The sequence below is a fragment of the Saccostrea echinata genome, unplaced genomic scaffold, assembly GCF_033153115.1.
Source record: "Saccostrea echinata isolate AGI-Se365-2 ecotype Australia unplaced genomic scaffold, CSIRO_AGI_Sech_v1 ptg000004l, whole genome shotgun sequence".
NCBI classification, from domain to species: Eukaryota; Metazoa; Mollusca; class Bivalvia; order Ostreida; family Ostreidae; genus Saccostrea; species Saccostrea echinata.
Window position 1 is genome coordinate 7,579,492 of NW_026889753.1, and position 23,846 is coordinate 7,603,337.

General features: G+C 33.3%; 1 protein-coding gene across 3 annotated transcripts; it reads right to left on the reverse strand.

Annotated features, from left to right (window-relative positions):
• Window positions 1-953: 953 nt before the first annotated feature.
• On the reverse strand, window positions 954-22,733 carry LOC133179094 (uncharacterized). 3 transcript variants are annotated; one of them, XM_061313831.1, is made up of 14 exons: window positions 22,641-22,733; window positions 22,211-22,327; window positions 21,463-21,610; window positions 12,805-12,907; window positions 12,452-12,564; window positions 9,717-9,807; window positions 9,439-9,572; window positions 9,173-9,269; window positions 7,836-7,954; window positions 3,507-3,561; window positions 3,154-3,275; window positions 2,933-3,038; window positions 2,254-2,396; window positions 954-1,149 (listed from the first exon to the last, which is right to left on the reverse strand). In XM_061313831.1, exons 3-14 carry the CDS (start codon window positions 21,509-21,511, stop codon window positions 1,070-1,072), a joined length of 1,212 nt encoding a protein of 403 aa, XP_061169815.1. In that variant the 5' UTR covers window positions 21,512-21,610; window positions 22,211-22,327; window positions 22,641-22,733; the 3' UTR covers window positions 954-1,069. The 3 variants fall into 3 exon arrangements, with proteins under 3 accessions (XP_061169815.1, XP_061169817.1, XP_061169816.1); XM_061313833.1 differs by having other exon boundaries at window positions 9,442-9,572; window positions 22,641-22,724; XM_061313832.1 differs by lacking the exon at window positions 22,211-22,327 and having other exon boundaries at window positions 22,641-22,724.
• Between the last annotated feature and the right edge of the window lie 1,113 nt (window positions 22,734-23,846).

Genomic DNA, 23,846 nt, shown 5'->3' on the forward strand with positions numbered 1-23,846 from the left:
TGTAGTCTACTTAATTGTGTGCCAAATTATATTGAAATCAGACCAAAACTGTAGGAGGAGTAGTATTTTGGATATATTTCTCAGAAAATTTTATTTTTAATAATCATGGCAATACTGTTCATTGAAATCAAAAACCGATACACAGAATTATGTAACTTTGTGTAGTCTATTCATGTGCCAAGTTATAATGAAATCAGACCAAAACTGTAGGATGAATAGCATTTTGAAAAATTGTTTATAGACGAATGGATGGACAGACAGACAGACGGACGGACGACGGACACCTTACTATCGCATAAGCTTTTCTGGTCTCTGACCAGTAGAGCTAAAAACGGGGAAACCTGCAGAATGCTATCAATAAAGCCCACGTTATGATACAAATATCAAGAAAACATGTGGTTATAACTCACTGTGTCTCTTTAAGCATATTTGCATGTTACATTTTGTAATTAAAAGAAATAAAACAAATATTTATTTTAAAGATCAGATGATTATTTTTCATAAGATAAATGCATTCGCACATATTCAATTTTCGCAAAGCCTATTTTTAAAAGGATTAAAACAATAAAAAAAAAATTGACGTCATTGCAGGATTAAAGGCCAGTTGCTTGGTAAAATATATATCAAGAGTTCGCTTTAAATTTTTTTCTTCAAAATATTTACATCATATAAATGCAATTTTTGTATCTTACAGCGCATTCATACACCTATAAAAAAATCTTCACATTTGTTGATTAAGGATCCATGAAAATGATTCCTAAACATCTGCCTAACATAACTCCAACAACATATTAATAATGTAAGATCTAAAATTAACTGCTTCAATAAGAACGCATTTCGGTAATGTGATTTACTCAAATGTGTGATCATATTTTTAGATTTAAATGTTAGAGGATATTCTTAACAAAGGAAAACATTCAGTTACAAAAATAAATATCAGGAGTATTCTAAAGAAGAATTTTGTACTTTATACTTCCGTACGATTTGACTAAGCACTTGTTCAAAACACAGCTTTACAAGAACACTATTTATAAAAATGTTATAATACACAATATATGAGGTAGTTGATTTAGAGAAAAATATTCATCCACGTTAGGAAAGCTGCAAAAAGAACCATCCACAACTCCGGAAAATGTGTTCTCCCGTCACCTGAAAATAAATAATTTAAATATATAGAAATTAAGGTTGGTGTTGGAATAATAAATCTTGACCAAGTTAGCTAAATTGTATATAAATTGTATCTTTTCACAATTTTTCCCATCAATACGTTGGAGATATCAATTTCCTAGTTGTCGATTGAATGTATGTTGTTTAACGTCCCATTCGAGAATTTTTCACTCAATAATATAGAGACGTCACCATATCCCGGTGAAGGGCTTTACAACTACACTCGGCTCTCAGAGCCATTGAGCAGTGAGAGTTCTCTATCGAGCCAACGCCTACCCTGACACGGACCCTTGGTTTTATAGGGCTCATTCTAAAGACTAATGACGTTCACTTCTAATGCTTGACGCTTGGGGAAAAAAGTCACTACGCATGTTAACATCTTACGTTTGACGCGGAAAAGCGACAGAGAATCAAACCCTGACCTCCCAATAATGAAGCGAACACCCTATCACTTGGCTACCATTACCGGTTTCTTAGTTTTCAAACAAGCAATCATTCTTATGTTTATATATTTATGATAATCAATTTAATGATTATCATGAAAAAAATTAATGTAATGTTTTTAAGTACTCTTATTGTAGGAAATATTTTTGCATAAAACATAATCAATTTACAGACTTTCAGAAAATTATTGTTATTTAAAGCCTTCATCAATTAAAGCGTATTCCAAGAGTGCATAACTTCGCCAACCCTACAATCATTGCATTTTAGAAATATTAGTCTATGTGTATGATCTTTGGGGTATCTTTCTTAGTTCATTCTATCGTGGAGGAATTCATCATACGCATATTGAAATGGATTCGTCTCCGTTCTATTTCGAAGCACCAGGAAAGTTAATTTTACTTTCAACTTTTCACCCATTTTTATTGAAATTGATGTACAACTTTAAGTCATCTAGAGATATTTCACATAGAGAAAATTAAGACCGAAAAACATTTTTTTCCCATTTCTTTTGACAGAGATCAAGTCCTGTTGATATGATACCTTGGAACTACTTTTCTGACGTGTCTTTAAAGAAACTCTATACTGAAAATAAGACAAAGCTTGTAATATCATTATTTTACTGCAAGATTCTTTTGAACTTACTTGACGGACATTGAACTCCCCCTTCACGCCTAGATCTCAGACTCGCAAGTGTTTTAGCGGTTTCTGATACAAATTCTTTGACTTCTTCATTTTCACACTTAGGCAAAGCCATCATTGCACATGTTGAATAATCAGATATTCTTCTGTTTTACCATATTTTAAAAAAGAAAAAGAAGAGTATTTAGATTTCATTAATAGATCACTTCGCCTTGATACAGATTCTATACAAACTACAAGGAGTATAACCTATAGGAGCCCACAAAAATTATTAGAGACCGTATAGGTTGACTCTTTTAATAGGTCAGGACAATGTTCATCTGGAAAGCATATTTTTATGAATTGAATATACATGTATTTTTTTAATTCTGATTTCTCTAAACTCTTATTACTGCAAAGGGAAATAAATGTTTAATTGACTGATACAAATGATCAAAAACTTTGATCATCAGATTAATATAACAACAAAAAAGTGCCGGCAATGTTTTACTATACAGAAATATTGAATATCTCTAACCAGGTTTCAAATTTTGAAATAATCTTGCGAGATGCCCATGAAATTTATTTGATTTTCATCTAATTGTTGAAATGAAATATTACAAACTAGATAAATATAGAATTGGAAACAAACTTTCTGTTTTATCGTAAGGAATATGCTCTCCTTTAGACAAGTAGCACTTACTTGCATTCAACACTTTCGGTTTCTCTTTGCAAGGGTGGTTTTAAGAGTTGCTGGCAATTCTGTTTAATTGTTGAGCTGGCAAGACAAGTCTTGAAGGCATTCATACCTTTCAAAAGTCAATAATGCAATTTTGAAAAAAAAAATCAAATTCATATTTTTCTGCTTCAAATTGTCAATCATCTGGAAATTATTTTCCCCATTCAGTTAAAAAAAAACCAAACCTGTCTTCAGAGATATGTCAGAACAAAGATTTTTCAATCCCTGAATTTTCCTTTGTATGTCTTTATTCCGTGGACAATTCTCAAGTTTTGATTCCAGGCATAAGATGGAATTTTGTATGTCACTACAACATATGCGATTACAAGTATTTGAAGTTATGCATTATTTCAAAGCATAATACAACTTAACAGATCACTAAGCACAAATTTTCTCGCGAAATTCTTAATTCGTAGTTTTAAAGAAGGTGTAAATATTGAAGCCATGAATACAAGAAGCCAGACTGTAAATTGTGAATCGTTATTATGACAATACAGAATCAGTTATAAATACAACAGATAAAGAAAAAATTCCTTACGTGCAGTTCTCAACTGGAAAATCCAATCCATTTAGGCATCCTCCACCCTTACAAACTACAGACAGAATCAATCAAATAATATAGAGGGCTTCGATTATTCATTAATTCCATAATCAATGACTAGTAAAACGGTGTGAATAATTTCTTTTTCAGGATCATAATTATTATAAGATCATTTCAAGAATTCAAATACCTACAATGCAAACTTGAAATCCAAATGCACGCTCTCCTACATGTATATACATGCATGTGTTTGATTTAATTATTTTGTAATATAACATCCCTGGATTTACGAAAATAGAAATTTATGTTCAATATACATGAATGTCCAAGGTGTCCGGGTCCTGGGCCATATCGACCAAGAGGCAAATAATTTTACAATTTTGGCAGAGGATTTAGTTTTAATTATAATCACGCAAACATTTTGTCTGCCAGTTGTCAATCAGAACATTCTTAATGGTGAAATATATTTTCCATATCATCTTTGGGCCTAAACCATTGACGTAGGATACAAGTTTTAAAATTCTTTTAAGGGAGTTATGTACTCGTTATTATGTAAATAGGTAGCCTGTACATGTTCATGAGAAAAGAAGTTTGTATGTTTTAATCAATTAATGACCATCTTTACATCAACAATGGGATATGAAACCATCGACCAAGGGACCATGATTTTTGCACTCATCAAAACAAGGGGGTATGAATTTCACAAGTTTAGTGTTCAGCATTTATTGTAAACATGCAAACAGTTTCTCTGCCAGATGTACATGAGTAAAGAAGACTTTATAATGCACTTTCAATATCTAAACAACTTAGCCCAGTTCAGTCCAGCATGAACCAAGATTTCAGGGCTCAAGAGTTTCATAAGTTTGGTAGAGCTTCATTGCGTGGACCCTGAGGTCCACGCAGAAAATATATTAGCGGAGTTAAACCGGATGCCATGGGCTTACGTCAGGCTACGCAGGCGCGAGGATGCTAGAGAGTTCGCCTCTAAGACAACTTGCCCGTAGAACAATTCGCCCTCTTCGAATTAGAATATGCCAATCATTGGCAAACCTCGCTCTAAAATCTGCACATCGTATTTATGTATTCTTTGGCGTAACCAAGATCTGAATTTCTCTTTAAGGTATTCAATGTATAATGAAGGGATTTTGAACAATTTTGAATCACTTTAAACTAGTTAAAAATGCATTGGTAAATAACCATGAGTGAAATGAACTAAATTCACATGACTGATAACATGAGAAACTGGTCATTTTGCACTTTAAAAGTTTTTGAAGAGTTATCTGCCCTTGATGCAAAGAGGAAAATTTTAATTTCGTAAAAATATCTGCGGTAATTGATTAATTTTATTTCATTTTTTAATAAAGAGAGAATGTATGTATATTTTCACCAAGAGCTTTTCATAAAATTCAAATTACTTTTTACAATATCTTAATAACACATGCATTGTCCATAGACTTCAATGTAAAATTCAAGGTGCAATTAATTTGACAATAATCAAACTTTTGTAATTTTCTTTGGTGGAGTATTTTTATTTCATAACACCTTCAAAATGATACCATAATTACAAATATAGGACCGTTCATTTATTAGATACAAAATATGGTCGTTATACATTGAATACCTTAACACATATATCCTTATATACAAACTAAATTCTATGGTACAAGCATTTTAAATAAGTAGGAAGAACTTATAGAGATAGCTTAACAGCTTGAACATGTTGAATTAAAACACTAGGTTTTAAAAGATAGTCTTTGCCATGTTTACCGGCATTAGTTTTGTGCATCAAGGTTTGCAAAATAATTTGATAGACAGCAATCCAAATACAGCTTGATAAAGGCCTGTAGCAATGTTTTTCCATGTGGGGGAGAGGGAGAAACATCCAAAAAAAAAAATTCTGCGTACTACAGATCTGTGCTACACGTTTACCATCTATCTTTCCAATGATACATGTAGGATACTTCCGTATAAATCTAGTACAGATGTCAAGTCCCAGCCGTTAAGCATTACAGGTATCGAAATAGCCCGATTTTTTTTCAGTTAAATGACAAAACTTATAGGCCAATCGGGAATAAAATTTAACAACTTTGCTATGAAAGTACAATCACTCAAAGTAAGCAGATCATTGTAGAAAATGTTAACGAAAGGTAAACCTATGCCACCTTTCAGAGTAACCAATGAACTCGCCCATGGATGCATTGACGGTACGTTGTAACAAGAATAGATATGGGTTACCCCGTATCCAAAATATTCGACTTTTAATTTACTCCAATTTTCACTAGAAAAAAAACTGTACATGTTATGAAACTGGTGTATAGTTCTTCATGTTTGTAGCAAATACCGTCACCAGTCTAAGCGTCACTAGCAAACAATACACACACCTGTGCTTGCAAGACCAAATAGCCTATGTCTACACACGTGCGATAAGATTCTCAGACCTTCTGCCGAGAAGTTACGATTGCAGGTGTTGTATATTAACCATTCCGTTATTTAAATGAGACAGACAAAAAAACACACACACAAAATTAATCTCTTTTTTGTGTTTTTAAATTGATCGAGTTAATCGATAACTTAGCATTGTTTAAGATAACTCGAGACCCTTTAGTAAAGGGGGGGGGGGGTCTAAGTCACACCACAGGCACTAACATTCAAGCCCGTAGCAACGGTTTTCAAAGGGTGCAACCTCCAAAAAGAGTTGACAAGCAGAAAGAAATAAATAAATTAACAACCTGTGCACCACCCTCTAAAATCCTATTTAAGGGGGGGGGGGGGGGCTTCGTCTAACTTTTCGGGTACATTTTGATTTATTTTAAATGTTTGATTTTCTGTATTTTGAACCTTTCTGCAACAAAAAGTGCGGGGGAGCTTCCAATGCAAATTAAAACTTATATATTCAAATTCTAACAAAAGATTTTTTAAAGAAAAAGTGAGCCCCCCTCCCCCACATACTACGGGACATTTTGAACCTTTCTCTTCAATGATTAAAATATCCCTATAGTATAAGGAGATAAATATTGTCCTTTACAAAAATTTTGATATTTCTTAGGCAAAGTTTGTACATGACAATTAATTGTCATGTACAAATTTTGCATAAGAAATATCAAAATTTTTGTAAAGGATAATATTCTCTTACGGATACTCCCTTTCATGACTTTTTATGCATACTTCTTAAAGTTAGTTACTTTAGAAGATGGTCCAAAAATGGCATAGCCGTACGTTCGTTCGCTGGAATCTTCCGATGATATCAAAGTGAAATATTTCAAGTTACATGTGGGTGGTCGAGGCCCGGGACCGGTATTGTGAAGGTACACGGAGGAAGCAATAAGCAAAACTCTATCTAGAGAGCAGAAAGGGCAGAGATTGAAGTACTTCATATTTTACTGAAAATACTAGATGTAAAAAAAATATGTATTACAGAATAAACATTCTCTCTCTCTTCCTCTTTCTGCAAAAATAAAGGAGGTTCCAACACCCGACCCCCCCCCTCCCTGGATACGCCAATGGAGATTACGATACCTGCACGCTTAAGCCTCTTTTAATTCTGTTGTTAATTTTAAAAGCTAAATTACAATTGTGATAGATACCTACATCAACATTTCATATTCACATCATTTCAAGGTCATGATTTTTCTTATCATTACAGCCTAATTAAACAGACTTAAATAACGATGAAAATTAGAAGAAAAAAAAAGATTAAACTTAATTACACTTTTGTAAACTCACTAAACCTAGAAATTTTCTTTGAATTTCGTTTCGAAACACATGCATATGGTCCACGTATTGCAGTCCTTTTTTTAAAGGACAGCAACTTGTTGCTCATTTTTATCAGGGAAAAGTTTCCTGCTTGACGTTCAGGAATAAAGTAGATTAATGAAGACTGCATTAATTTGATAATTTTAGTCACTGCCCTTAGGCCTCAGGATCCAGAGGCCATGAAATTAACGACTTTTGTTCCTCTTTACCTATAGCTAAATGCTTTATTACAAAATTGGTTGAAAATGGGCCTGTGGTTCCAGAGAAGGTAATCATTTACAACCTCCACAGGACAGACGACGCTCGACGACGGTCAAAACAGATAGCAATAGGTTACCTGAGTGGGGTGATTTATGCACACAAAAACTAATCCAAAAACCTGCAACGCTATATGTCTTATGATGTTTTCCGCTAATGCACTGTTTGCCTGTATAGATTTCTGAGGAGTCGGTCAGGTTTCATAAAAAGGATTTTTTTTCAGAAATAATATATATGTCTGATATAATTGATTGAATGCAAAGAAAAGAAAAGAAGAAAGAAAAATTATCATCATATTTTAAATTCTGTCCTTACCAGCTTTGCATGCTTTATGTAGCTGTTTTATCGCTGGAACTGATATTTTGAATAACGAATGATTCCTGCATCCTGATTCAAACTTGGTCACGCACAACATAGTTGTAGAAACAACATCACTGTCAAAAGGAAAAATGCAGTTTAATTAATTCTTTAATCCTATCTTTTCATATAAACTGTAAACATGAATATAACTTCCAGAAATCAACCAAATGTAAACAATATTCTAATAAATTGATGCTGATAGCCTGGTTCATAAAGAATATCTTATTTTGGAAAATTGCTGTCATATTAAAAACTACATTAACAAGAGGCCCATGGGCCACATCGCTCAACTGAGCACATTGGCTAGGAAAATGCACAAATCAGTTCAGTATTGAAAAGTTTACATTGGGGGGAGGGGGCTTCAATTTTAAACTACTTGAGGATGCTTCCATATCAATATAACAAATGGATTTGTTGTTCTTGAGCAGAAAATTCCTACTTATTCCTTTGTAAAAATTTGATCCCCCATTGTGGCCCCACACTATCCCCAGGGGGTCATGATTTGAACAATCTTGAATCTAAACAACGTGAGGATTCTTCCATTTCAAAATGACCAATCATGGCTTTGCTATTCTTCAGAAGATTTTTAAAGATGTTTCCTTATATACACTGTATTCTTATGTAAAACTTTTATCACCAATTGCAGCCCCACCCATTTCCTGGGGTCATCATTTGGACAAACTTGAATCTACACTACCTGAGAACACTTCCATAACAATATGACTAAACATGGCTTTGTTGTTCTTGCAGAGAAAATTTTTAAAGATTTTTTTCCAATATATACTTATGTAAAACTTTGATCCCCCATAGTGGCCCCACCCTACCCCAGGGTGTCATGATTTGAACAAATTTGAATCTACATTACCTGAGAATGCTTTCATATCAATATGATTAAACAGGGCTTTGTTGTTTTTGAGAAGAAGATTTTTTTCCTATATATTCCTATGTAAAACTTTGATCCCCCATTGTGACCCCATCTTAACCCCGGGATCATGATTTGAAGAAATTTGAATCTACACTACGTAAAGAAGGTTTTCTGTAAGTTTCAACCTTTTTTTTTTTGCCTGGTGGTTCTTGAGAAGAAGATTTTTAAAACATGCCAAATTTTCACTAGTTCCTAATTATCAGGCAGACAGACGGACAGAGGGACTACAGAAAAAATGTGATCAGAAAAGTTCACTTGAGCTTTCAGCTCAGGTGAGCTAAAAAGTAATTTAATCTAATACATTTGATTGTTTAAATTCAATTTGGGATTTACGTTGTATTTTTGCATAAACTTTTCATAAACTTACCAGCCATATTCGACTTTTTTTGTATTAGAAAGTTGCCATCCTGCTTCTTTTAGACAATTTCCAAACCCCGTGACATTACAGTTTTCACTGTCCATACCTATGATTTAAAGAATTCAAATATTTAAAAAAAAATGAAACAAATATTTGATGTCAGACACAGCTTAGGTTTCTAATAACAATTTCCATCAAAATAAAATGAGATACTGAGACTTATTAAGTTATTGATATAAGGTTACTGAATACTGTAAATTACAGTAAACTTTTACTACTTGGTAATTCTCCTTCCACACACGCCATCGTCAGCTGACTAAAGGCTTCATCCAACATGGAGAACATTATGTTACCCTCACATGAAGATCTTTGTGTCTCAACACAGTTCTTGAATATTGGATATTTTTCACTGTCAAGGAATAAATATTGTAAATGCCATACCTCAATTTTAGCATTGATTTCATTTTTTTCTTTTACCGAGACAAAACTGATATTTTCTTTTAAATTAATAAGAATATGTATTAGAAAATTAATTGATGAAATAATATTATACCAGTTGTTGACATTCTGTGGCGGCTGGTTACTTCCGGTTAGTGCTATACCCAATATGGCATAGCACTTGGTGGGATCACAGCTTGCATCACCTATATTGTGATAAATGCCAGTAATTTGAATGAAGACATCTTAAGTGACTTTATTTTTCTTTCAATGAAATGGAAGTCTTGTGTTAAGAAAAAGTATAATGCCAAACTTTATCAAATAAACGAGCTCATGGTTTAGTAACAAAGTACGATACAAACCTGCTAAGTATTTGTCCTTTATAGTTATGTGATTGTCGTGCATGAATAGTAATTAATCAACACATTATAAGTGCAAATTTTTAAACCGCCGATTATTAATTATTGAATAATTTTAGTACATCTACATCATTTTACGATTTTGATTTCTTTAATCATTGTCCCCACTAATGGATTAAATATCCTTACGACATTAAGATGGTGGACAATAATGAAGATATAAATTCTTTCTTGCTTGAGAAGGGCCTATTAATTTTAAAACACGTTAAAAACAAGGGCCACATCGCTGACATGAGTAACTATGGCCCTTCTGTTCTTCATCAGCAGATTCTTTTTCCTATGTTTTCTTATGTAAAACTTTGATCACATATTAATCAACCATTAATGTGACTAATCAGAGCTCTTGAGAAGAAGATATTTAAAGATATTTTCTATGTATTCCTATGTAAATCTTTGATCCCCCAGTGTGGCCCCACCCTACCCCGGGGTCATAATTTGAACAACGTTGAATCTACAGAATGTAATGAAACTTTTATAAACGTTTAATCTTTTCTGGCCCAGTGGTTCTTAAATGAAGACTTTTAAAAGACGCCACCGAAATTTTACAAATTCTCAATTATCTCCCCTTGAAAGAGGATGTGGCACTTCCTGTGAATAAATTTAAATTTCATTCATCAAAGGATGCTTTGTGGCACGTTTGGTTGATATTGATCCAGTGGTTCTTGAGAAGATGTCGAAAATGTCCAAAATAACAGACGACAACGAACCACAGCTGACACCTTCAGCTCAAGTGAGCTTACATGAGGCTCAAGGGCCTAAACGTTTACCTATGTATAATACAACCGTAATAGGGATCCATGGAATGATTAATAATAATTAAAACAAAAAATGAATTGAAAGAAAAAGTGTCAATACGGCACCACAAAATAATCAAGACTGGTCATCAGCAACAACTCAGAAACTTGCCCGTATATGTCAGAGCTATCTATCACCAACATTACAAAAGTAATAGAATGGTCAATATTTATATAATAACAAAAAAATAAATTGAAGAAAAGTGTATGATCAGGGCTCAACAAAAGAGTTTGTCTGGTAGTCAGACACAACTCAAACATTACAATAGTGCTAAAGCATACAACAAAATATTCAGAGTTCACCCACCCAGCACAATTCCTGTCCCAAATTGGCCTCTTATTTTCAAGCACATTAATAATATATTTTTTCACATTTTTGTCATGTATTATAAATTCCACTTGACAATCAAATGCTATGAATATATCAAATATATATATATCAAAATTCTTGTATATTTTTATATTCAATTTACCAATCGATTGCATTATTTACACTGATTACCTGTAATCATCATAAGTGAATTACAAAGGGGAATAAATTCTCTGAAAGCAGAGAAAGCACTTGTCAAGTATTCCCATGATCATAATAGAGCTAAGCCCTTACTTCACAACCTCTGTCTCAGGGGTGGTGATCTTCAAAATTTTAAGAGGCACTTTCTCATAGTAACATGCACTTAGTTTCTCTGCTAAATACTCAGGTGCAGAGAATATTTATGAGCAATAAATGCATTTTCATAGTATGATCAATAGAGCCATGCCCTAGCACCAGAACCCCTGACCTGGGGACCATGAATTTCACAATTTTAGAAGAAGCACTCTTTCTCATCATAATAATGCACTAAGTTTGTATTATAAATACACAAGAGCAAAGAAGACGTTCAAAGAATAATACATTTTCATTATGTAACCAATAGAACCCCCCCCCCCCAACTCCAGAACCCCTAACCCATAGGGCCATGAATTTCACAATTTTGAAAGAGGCTCTCTTGCTCATCTGATCTATGCACTTAGTCTGACTTCTAAATATACAGCGAGTAGAGAAGATTTTTGAAAAATTTATGAATATTCACTATATGATCTATAGAACCCACCCTGACACAGGAATCCCTGACCAACGGACCATGAATTTTACAATTTTGGTAGGGGACTCAATGCATATTACACTCATGTCAAGAAGATTTTTAAAGATTGCATTAATTTTTACGGTTTTAGCCCCACCCCTCAGGCCAAAAGAGGGCAGGGACCATGAAATTCACAGTATTCCCCTTTTCACCCAAAGATGCTATATGCTGAAATTGGTTGAAATTGGTTTAGCGGTTCCAGAAAAGAAGTTGAAAATGTTCAAATGTCAACGTACAACCAACATTAACAACAATGACGGACTAAAACAGGTAGCAATAGGTCACTTGAGTGTCTCAGATGAATTAAAAATCTACCCTTACAATTACAAGAAAACAGACTACGAAAATATACAATTGTATTTCTGTAATTTAATTCTAATTTTGTTCAGACCATAATCCTTTTGGTGGAGATAGAGATGTATAAGGGATTCTAATTTTTAACAATTATCATTTTAAGGGGGAAAATCAGTACTTTAAAATTTTGTTTAAATAATTATATTAGGAAGAAATATTTACCAACACAGAAACCACCTATATCAGAAAACCCTGAAACCATCTCTTGGAATATTGGGTCAGACTCGCAGGAGCTCCGGTATGGGGTAACACAAGCATCTGCAGTTTTGTATGCCCTGGAAACGAGAAATTCTGCTTTTACCAGTTCAATAGAATAATCATACTCATAAAAATATTTTTAAAAACTATTAAAAGCCTTAGGATTTCCTCTAAAATCGTTTATAATAATCTTAGAAACAAAGCATTACTACATAGTATATATGTATTATATATGTTTCACAATTATAGTTTTGTATTTGTTACCTTTTAATGTGCATGTAATTTTGTATTAGGAATGTAAATGCAACTTTACTCACTCGCATGCCGTTTGCAAATCTTGTGTTATTTGTTCTGAAGGTATGTTTTCGTTTTCCAGACAAAGTCGCACTCCTTCGAGGTTACATTGTGCTTGGATCAGAACTAAAATATCGTGAAATTTACATTTTGTTAAGGACAGATGATACAAACTTTTATCAAAAATCTTGAAAAATATAACAACATAAATCATGTTTATATATTAAGTAAAATAAATAAGTTAAACTGCATAGATTTCAATTTTTCATTCAAACTTTCGCAATAATCGGATTTAAAGTGACAAAAAATCATATAAATTAACAATGATGGTTGCAGAAAGGTAAAGGTAGAATTTTGAACATCATACAAGATTTACAATTTCTTTATATTTTAGAATTTATTTGTTGCATCTTTTACAACCAAAATGGGTCCAAAAATATATACCAATCCAGGCAATCATTTTTTGTTTGTTTGTATCATCTGTCATTTAATGTTAAGTAGATTGTGACTACAGATAAACAACATCCCTCTGCAGTAAAGAATACAAGTAATTCTTGAAATAATTATTGTTTGTATCAAGATAAAAAGAAAACTTTTGCTCTTTAGAAAAACGGTGGGAAAATGATAATTTCACAGAAATAAGTTTTTCTTCAAAACTGATAAGAGTTAACGTAGAATTGACCTTTCAGTGGAATAAATTTATGATTGGCAGCAAATGTCCTATATTTTACTTTTACAATAATGATATGTTAACTAGAAACGTAAATACATATATAAATAATCATATACATGTATCTATTATATTTTTATTGTAACTCAAATGCTTCGATTTGTACGTAGGTTTCTGTCTTGAAAAATGTTTAATCAATTTTTAATACAGTAATTGGCAAAATATGACTTGGATAAGAACTGTATGCCGACTTAAAAAAAAAATCGAGCAATCGAGCAATTTTGTGATATAAACAATAATAATGATTATCTAAAGAAAATATTTATTTATCTATCAATAAAATTGGAAGAAATTAAATCTTTAAAGGCAAAAGGCAACAATTTTGTACATTATTTCATTAAAAATGAAGCATGCAGCAAATGACATTCAGAAACAAGTTTCAAATGAGGGTTCAACGTTGTAACAATTCAAAGAACTAGAGCCGAGCTCGTTGCAATGCAACGAATAGGTCTTCCGTCTGAGCTCCGGACAGGACATAGTGACCTTGAGTCAAGGTCATGCAACATTTTAAGGTTATAAACAATCCTGTAAGGGGCATCAACTTTCAATGTTTCAACAGTAGAAAGACAGTTAAGGAATGTAAAATTCCCCCGTCAGTGAACTTGAACTTGTCCAAATAACCTTGCGTCAAGCCATGACACATTCTGCAGCTGGTTAAGGGCAAACACCATCTGTATGTCACCGACATAAAAAAAAAATCACAGTCACGTATTCTTTCAGACTATTCATCCAAAACATCATATTCTAAGTGACCTCGAATTTAAGTCAAGGCCATTACACACTCTGGATGATATATTTATCAACTTTTCAGTGATATGCAAATGCATGCAATTTTTTCTATTACAAAATTATGGACCTTTTTGTTTGTTTGTTTGTATGTTGTTTAACGTCAGCTTCGAGAATTTTTCAATCATATGGAGACGCCACCATTTGCCGATGGAGGTCTCCAAATTTGACCTATACTCGGCACTCATGGCCATTGAGCAGTGAGGGATCTTTTTCGTGTCAGCACCTACTGCCAGACGGGACCTCAGTTTGTACGGTCTCATCCAAAGGATCGGTCTCTGCATCCCACATTGGGATTCGAACCTGCGACGTAAGGATCAACTCCTTAATCCACGACTCTAGAGCAGACACTCTTACCACTGCGCCACGTGCGCGACTAAACCTTTTTGAATTTTACACTTATTATATCAGTGACCTTGATCTTGCCTAAATGACCTATGTTAAGGTCAAAAACAACCTTTGAACAAATTATGAGCTTCCAGTGATACTCAATGACAAAGATATACCTGAAAAAGAATATTGCACTTTTCTGTCAGTGACCTTGAACTTGCCAGAAAGACCTTGGATCAAGGTCAAAACACATTCTTGGATCATAAGCAATCTCTGTATCAAGTAAAAACTTCCAGTGATTTTATATAACAAAGTTATAACATGGGGGAAAAAATAATATTTATCTGCCAGTGACCTTGAACTTGCCGAAAAAACCTTTGTTCAAGGTCAGGACAAACCCATCTCAAGCAATCTGAGAAAAAGTTTCCTGCGTTCCTCCCACCCCTTATAAATTTATAATCCAGGCACGAATTTTGCCATTTCTTCTGCCAGTCTAGTACTATGTTATCTCAAACCGGTGGATCATAAGCAATCTTTGTTCCAAGTATGAGCTTCCAAAATTATAGCACATACAGTAATCTTACACTTTTCTGTCAGTGACCTTGAACTTACAGGAATGACCTTGGATGAAGGTCGTGTCAAACCATTTAATTTTGTCATAAGCAATTCCTGTATCAAGTATGATACTTGCTATTTTTTTCCAGTGACCTTGAACTTGCCGGAATGACATTGGATCAAAACCATGACACACCCTCGGATCATTAGTAATCTTTGTACCAAGTTGACCTTCCAGTTTCTTCATAACAAAGTTATAATATCCTTGGCAAACTATCACGTACAGACGGACAGCTAGGCAGACGGACAGTGTGATTCCAGAAGACTCAAAACAACTCCACCCCAAACCCACACACTTCGTTTGGGGGGATATATAAATTCCTATGTTAAATTATGAACACTCTTTCCGGCCCAAACCTTCTCCCTGGAATCAATATTTGAAAAAAAAAAATGAATGTATGCTATGTTGGAAATTTTCTCATTCTAGTCCAGGGGTTCTTGAGAATACTATTTTCAAATGACCCCATGCGCGGATCTAGAGGGGTTTGGGGGCAGTTAAATGTATATACTAAGCCAAGTAAAAGTGACCATTCCCCCCCTCCCCCCCTAGAAAACGCGGACCCTTCCTCGAAAACGCGGATCTGTGTTAAAATGGTATGAAAAGTCTTAGGTATGAAGCTTTAAAAGTCAGCGACCCCCCCCCCCATACACACACACAAACACACACACGAAATAGGTTTTTCACGTTTGGGAAAAGAGTTTCTTTTTTTTTTGGCTCGTCAAGAAATTTCTGGGTTGAAATTTTTTTTTTTGGGATCCCCCCCCCCCCCGCGTGGAAAAAAATTCCTTGATCCGCGCCTGGACCCCATCTAACTTTTACTACATGTATCCGTTAAAAGAGGATGTGACCCTTCATTTGAATAAAACTTTACCAAAAATATTCTGTGTTAATTTTCGTTGTTGTGGTCCTGTGGTTCTTGATAAAAATGAGAAAAATTTACAAGTAGCTTTAGAACAACGACGACGATAACGCTCATATACACCAAGAAAGCAAACAAAGATGAAGAATTATGGACAGAAAAGCTTCCTTGGGTCTTTGGCTTGGAAGGTGAGATACTTATTAAAAATTGAAATTATTTTGTCATTTTTTTTTACAATCGACGGGCCTGCATTTCAAAGAGAGAGAGAGAGAGAGAATTTCTAGCTAGGTCTTTGAATAACAGTGACATCGGTTCAGAAAACCAGGTCCCTAGGAATGTACATGTATATAAAATAGGCAGTGCCTATCTCTCTCGGAATTCATCACCTGCTTCTGTAAAGCTCCATCCTCACTTGTACTGACATGTACCTGATAAAACCAACCGACTGCGAAAGGAAAACTTTCTATTTATTTCGAGGATGGGGGTATACATATAGTGATGAGAGGAAATTTATTCACCTATACGTTCATTAAATATGAAAGATTGCTTCTGAGTATTTGTATACGATCGCACGACTTTCGTGTTAATTTATAAAAGTTGGATTATGTAAGCAAAGAACTAAACTAACATTTGTTGTAGATGAATAAAATAATTAATTAGTTGTTTATAATTTTTTTTAACATCTGTAAGAACCACTTTATTTTAAAAAACGAATAATCGTCCTATTATGGGCGCCCATGATATATTAGACAAGGTGTTTAATTAAAACATAATTCAGATATCGACATCCAGGAGAACAACACATTCTTTTTCAGTGGCGGATACAGGAGTCTTGAAAAGGGGGCCCGACCAGATTTGTGTCGGGGTAGGGGCCCAAACCCACATAAAAAATTGATTTATTAAATCTTGTGTATATTTTGGATACAAAAGAGGGCAGGCCCCCTGAACCTCCTCTAAATCTGCCAGCGGTTTTTTTTTTTTTCATTATCTATCAAACGCGTTGACAAAGTCAAAAAGACGGTTTTAGTTTTTTAGGGCATTTTTACAGTGATATGAGAAAAGTCTGATAATTGCTGTTAATTTTAAGAAATAAAGTTCGTCATTTTTCAACCTCGTTCGGTATAATATAATTTACTGATAATTTTTTCCGTTAAGGAGGAACACATAGACGAAGGATAAAAAAGCAGTATTCTGCATGTACATGTACACATCATTGCTATAATTGTGTACTCGGGATTAAACCCCAAATCCTTCGTTACATTGTATTTGGGTATAATTTTCACATGTTCTCAGGCGGATAATCATTTATTTTTATCTGTCTAAAGACAATAATTTCAGTTAATAGAGAAATGTTTTTATTTCGTCGTTTTTTCCCATCCTTTTGGTTTACACGTTTGCTTTGTACACAAAAGCGTGTGTTCATGTACCGCTGTTTCTACACGCTATCGATGTGATCAGGGAGAACATGATATCATCCAGCAATTTACTTCTTATGAAAACACTTAATGAAAACATATTAGGTGAAAATATATATACCCGTTAGTATCTTAGTACCTGAGTATCGACCTGTTTAATTGCAGTGTCACCAACCGTAACGATCGCTGACCAGGACTTGAATATAATTTATTACCGTTATTAAAACAACTCGTTAGCTGAGCGGACCTATGATTTAAACAGTAAAATAGGGAAATTCCAGAGTTCGAAGTGTTTTATTTTGGGCGCTCTTCCACATAAACATTTACGCGTACTTACATGCATGTACCAGTAATTCGTGTCATGGGTAAATTCAGTTTATTAGATGAGATAAAACAAATGCATAAGATTAATCTTCCTAAACAACACGTTTTTAAAATAATCTGTCTGATATAAGGGACGGTATAAAATAACAAAGAAAATAAAGGGTTTGTGTTTGTATTTAATTTAGAATGAGAACAAATCTTAACCTGTCAAATCATTTATTTTCCAGACACTAATTGCCATGCGTAATCTTCACATGCACTGACCAAGAGGTCACAAGTTCGAAATGTATGGCTTCTCATTGCGTGAATTTTGTCAACACATGTCGGAACAAACTATCTAAGCCAATTGCGTCCCAAAGAAAACTGCATAGGAAGGGTTTTTTGGTACACTTTTTAACGGGTAAAATTCTTTCGACGCTCGATAGAATTTTCAAATACAAGTGAAATATTTAGCTTACTTGCGTCCGACCTAGTATTTTGTATGCAATAATATTGTAAGTTAGGAAGAAAATAATACAAACTCAAAAGTACTTAATTTTATTTTCGATTTTCCTGACAATTAAAAATGTGACCTCTACGTACAATTATCGTGATAATTACATACATGCTGTTTAATGTTCATGAAAGAAATAGCAACTTGTTAAATAATAACATTAGAGAGATAAATAAACTGTTTCTTTAATACATAAACAAAGTGGTCTTTTCGGCATTCAAAATGCATTGAATTTGAAGTGAATAAGTGAAAGGCAGTTAAGACTAGCTGATTAAAACGAGCGAGTGATAAACAGTAAGACGAAATCATATGAAAGATTCGAAATGATTTTAAAGTAATTTTCCACAAAGCGCAATTATCTCAACATCGAGAAATACAATGTTTATAAAAATAAATATGCAACTTCTTCTAATATGTAAATTGAAATGTACTAGCGACTTAATCAAAGATATTACGAAATAGTCTGAAAGATTCAACATATTTATCCACTCATCACTTAGTTAACAAAATGTATTTGGAATGGCCATTCTATGGATTGTTTTGTGTATGACCTTAGGTCGCTGGTTCACACGCCGATTGATCTTCGGTGACCTCCTTTGCCACGCGCTATCGAGGGAGGGGTTACATAATTGTAAACACACAAAGTGAATGTAAAAGGCGTGTACTTAATGGCTGTGAATAGTCTATGTTTAAAGTTTTGTTTTATTTTCTAACTTTATTGTTTGTTTTTATATGATAAGAAGAAAAGGTTATCTTTTTTTCCCTGTTTAGTAGACTGGTTTATCCAAATTTGAAAACAAACGAAATAAAAGGGAAAGTTGTCAGTAAATAATTTGGAAATAAAGCACAAAATACTTCAAGAACCTGATTCTAAAGAATATTAGCATCTAATGTAGCTAGGTTTATTATTTATAGTAAGTTTATTTTAATTACACGCATGAAGAGCTCTTGTTTACTTGCTGAATGAAAACACTTACCTGTATATGTGTTATGCTTCTAGCTCATTTAGAACACAAGACTCAAACAAAATAACGTTTTCTTGAGATCAATTAGATGTTAAATAACAACTTTAATTATGGCAGCTATTTCGAAATATTTACCGTTTTTGAGTTATAAAGCAAAAACTTTAAAGGGCCCCAGATCCCTAATTTTAGGGGCTAGACCCTTTTTAGTGGTGTCAAATGAAAGGCCTTAAAATTGTGCACAACTTTTATTCTACATGTTTTATCAAAATATTTTTAGTTTAGAAGATAAAAAGGAAAATATGTGTAAATTTTCGCTCTATTAGGCGTTCTAATTTTTGACCCCTCTCTAGCGCCATTTTGAATACAGAAATTGAAAAACAAAAACCGATGTGCACAACTTCAGTGCTTCTATTATTTGAATTCGGTAGAATTTCTACTCCAGCTTTTGTAGTCTCTGAGCCTTTGTCTGGAAATGAAGCCTACTAAATTTTCATTTAAAGGGAGATAACCCAAAAGCGGAAGTGAATTTTTGAAATGTTTGACAGCATTCTGATAGAGTTTTGTAACGTCTATAAACCCTGCAAATTTGAGCAAAATCCGTTGAGAAATGAGCAAGATATGAGGTCTCAAAGTTGGCGTCTAGGAAAAAAAAAAAGAATAATAAGAATAATCTTAACCATCAGAATCAGTAGAAGGTCTTCCGTTGGAAACGGAAGACCTTAATTATTTATAGCACATTTCCTGAGACGATTTTATTAACTGAGACATATCTGACTGAAGCAGCCCCCCTAAAGAGCCTGTCAACAGGCGTGATATAGACATTATATAGACATAATGTAAAGGTCGGTGAAGGTACACAATGTTGAAAATAGGAAAGTATAAGGTCACCGCCGACTCTTTGCATAACTTACAAATGTATGACACATGTTTTTGTTGCCATACTTTTTTAAGTCTTGTTCAAGAAATAGTAAAAATCGAATAAAACATTTAAGAGACGAGTGGTAATGTTTTTCAATATTTATGTCCGTCAATAAGACTACTTCATTTTATGTTTATCCGACACATGTGTGCAAGTATGATTTTAAAAGAAGAAAAATACATGTTTAAAACAATACATGTAAGTTTTAGGTCAAATTATAGGACATTTTAGTTATTCATAGTATTTTTTTTTATTGATAACTGGCTTTCTCATATAAAATGGCTTTCTACCGAGACTCCATTGTTCCAATCGCTTGTAAATTGACTTTACAGAAATCTGTTCAAAAACATTCAATACTGAAAAGTGTTAAATTCTTGTTATGATCTACGTTTTCCGTAGTGATATCTCTTAAATGTACTGAAATATTACAGGATCAATTTATATTCAGTAGTTCTATTAACCTTTGCTTCATTGAGATTGTAATTATCATTAATTTTCATTAATTAATAATGTTAATGCAAATCAAGATCTTTATTACTTAGTCCAAACATTTATCAGTGTAACACGGTGGCGTGATACAATATGTGTACAAATTTCTAAGAAATGAAATGGGCACTTGTTTATAAAACAAGAAACAAAACGTTTAACTTATTCACCGTGAAATCATTTAAGATGGGTAAATTACCAAACATTCTGACTGTAGACAATAGGTTCTCTTTGAAATCTTGCATTTAATATATTCTAAATGTTATAAATAATAGTCTGTCTTTATGTGTTCAGAACCATATATGATCATGTAAAACAGATTGTTTGAGACTTAATGGGTGATGATACAGCATTGTCAATATGATTTCTAAAAATGATGTAAACAAAATGCAGTCTTGGAGAAAGTTTTCAAAATAAAAGGTTCAGATAAACAGTAATCACTTCTGCGATGAAATGTATTTTAGGAAGCTAACATTTTTATTCAATTTACGTATCGTGATGATTGAAAAATGGTTATCTATTTTTATTTAAAAGGGGTATTAGAGCACGACTTTAACTAAAATCTATTCTACATGACATTAAATGGGGGGATGCAGGACACTACTTTGTACATTATATACTGTATGCATATGAATACATGTCTCCTCTATGATATACTTGTTACTTAAGTGTTAATTGCATTCGTTTTTTTTTTTTAATTTTTTCATTTTAGTTGTTTTGTCTATGTCATTTTTTTTAAAATCTTATCAAGTTCTTACCTGAATGTGTGACAATTATTAGTATTTCCAATAAACACTTTGAAACCATGATGTTATTCTTAATACTCGTAAACTTCGGTTGACAAAGGTCGACTGTCTTCACAGATGTTCGTTATGCCGTTTGACTGGGGCTTCTCTAAGGGAAACCCTAAGGGGAAAAAAGTATTATTAATATTATGTCCTCGAATGATCAATCAGACCATTTTAAAAACTTGTATTGCAGCATTTTATTTAAAATAGTATTATTTAAAAAGAACGAAGTTGTTAAAAATTTTAATTGTGTGAGTATGTGTGCGATTTTATTGTTTTATCACCCCCGATAGAAGTCAGGGGACCTAACTGTTATTGTTCCGCCTACAATTTTGTCCTCCGGAGTTTTCGCAGATAGCTTGAATTTTAAAGCAAGTTTTCTTGTGCATGCAACATGTATTTGCCATGGAAACAGAAGGAAAATAGAAATTTATTTTTATATGAAGTTTCAAGTATTTCTTCGTTTTTTTCTGATCAGAGGCATTAAAACATCCCGCGCCCGTGAAATGGCTTAGACCACTGTTGAACGGTTCATTACGTAACTATAACAACAGTTTAGAAAGAAAAACTTGCTCAAAAGTTGTGCACTTAACCAAGAGTTTGGGAGAGAGAAAGTAAGGTCAAGAGAAATCACTAACTGGTTAAGATTTTCAAAAAAGATATAGAACACTGCAGTTATACTACCTTTAGACTATAGGGGAAATTTGATTTTACCTACCTCATTCAAGATGCTGGTCGTCGTGCAAATGTCGCTGATTATTAGCTGATTATAAAGATTACATAATCTTAATGCTTCTTCAATGCTCTGTGTGCCTGAGCTAACACTCTCTCGAGTCTGTATTACATAAAGACTCTTAAAAATGTATACACACATCTATACAGAAAAACATTATAACAGCGAACGTATTGCGTTTTACAGATGGAGGAGAACGTCATATGGTGTGTATTCTAACGTTGTCCAAGGTCTATTGCGTGCAATCATAAGTGGGGATTTCCGGAGAGGGGGGAGTGATGTTTTATTAAATTCCAAAGTTGTTTTAATTAAAATCATTGAATGAAAGCATAATCAAATAACCTTTCCTTTTATTTCACACCATATTAAGATTAAATTTATGGTGTATTGACAAACATGTGCAAATTATACATACATTTACTTTGTGATCCCACACCACAAGACCCAGAAATTCATTTGTGGGCCCCAATGCTTCACACTTTGGAAACAGAACATGATTCTACAACATACATTTTTAATTACACAATTTCATTCCATGTATGTTAATTACTGTAAAATTCTATTAATCAGCAAACGTTCGAGAAGAGGTACATGTAAGAAGGTGCACATGAAAACAGAACAATTGCTTCTTTTTCGTACAACATTGCCATGAAGTCCGTAGACATTGTTACAGACGTCAAAGTACCTTAAGTATACTAGTAGATAGATTTGAAAAACATAAGCACTAAATAAAATCTCGTTTACCTTTCATTCAACTTTATTTCATTTTCATTTAATCATCATGTTTTAAAAAAACAAGCATGTATTAAACAGTGTTCCAAAGTGTTCCAATTTTTTTTCTCTCTTACTAAAAATATATGTTACCGGAAAAATAAATTGAAACTACATGTAATATACTCAGTAAACTTTAAAGCTCTGTATGCAATAATCTTTCATATTATTTATTCATTTAAGTTAAATGGGAAAATAAAACAATGAAACATTTATTAATTGGTAAATAAATTATTTATCTATTTATCTTCTATGTAATTTTAATATTTTGGAAATAGTTTGTTATTTGAATTCGTTGATTTCCAACAAAATGATTTTTTTTTTTTTTTTTTTTTTTGGAAAGAATTTCAAAAATTTTAAGCAGTTTTTAATCAGGAAATCACAAGGATTTGTTTAAAATGTAACTCACATAACAATATCTCACCTTCAACTTCGATCCTCCCTGCACTGCAATGTACTGATGCTTTAAACAATATTCGCGGCGTGCACGCGTGGACAACCTAGTCGAATTATGTAAGCGCCAACAAAGTTAATTTGCTATCTTTGAGACGCTTCTGAAGTATCATCACTGACTGTGTGATGAGAAATCTTGGGATTGAAATCTTGGTCACGTTTTGAAAACAAGTTATCAAAGATTACATATCTCACCTCAAGGGATGTCATCTTTAAGTGGGACAAAGTTCCATAATAATTAGATTTTCTGGTACTGAGCATCCTAAAGATGCAACATTTATGCAAGTTTGGTCTTAGTAGGATTTTATTTATTTGGGAATGGACTTGTTCCGAAAACTTTTTTTTCTGTTCAACCACCCGATAAAGTAAAAACAAGATTCGGCATCCGAATCAAGTC

Coding starts and splice junctions, on each gene's coding strand:
- LOC133179094 (XM_061313831.1), bottom strand. CDS start 21,511: ATGGTTTCAAAGTGTTTATTGGAAATACTAATAATTGTCACACATTCA. Junction 3,562..7,835: donor ACATAAAGCATGCAAAGCTG/GTAAGGACAGAA, acceptor TTCTGTCTGTAG/TTTGTAAGGGTGGAGGATGC. Junction 1,150..2,253: donor GGGAGTTCAATGTCCGTCAA/GTAAGTTCAAAA, acceptor ATTTATTTTCAG/GTGACGGGAGAACACATTTT.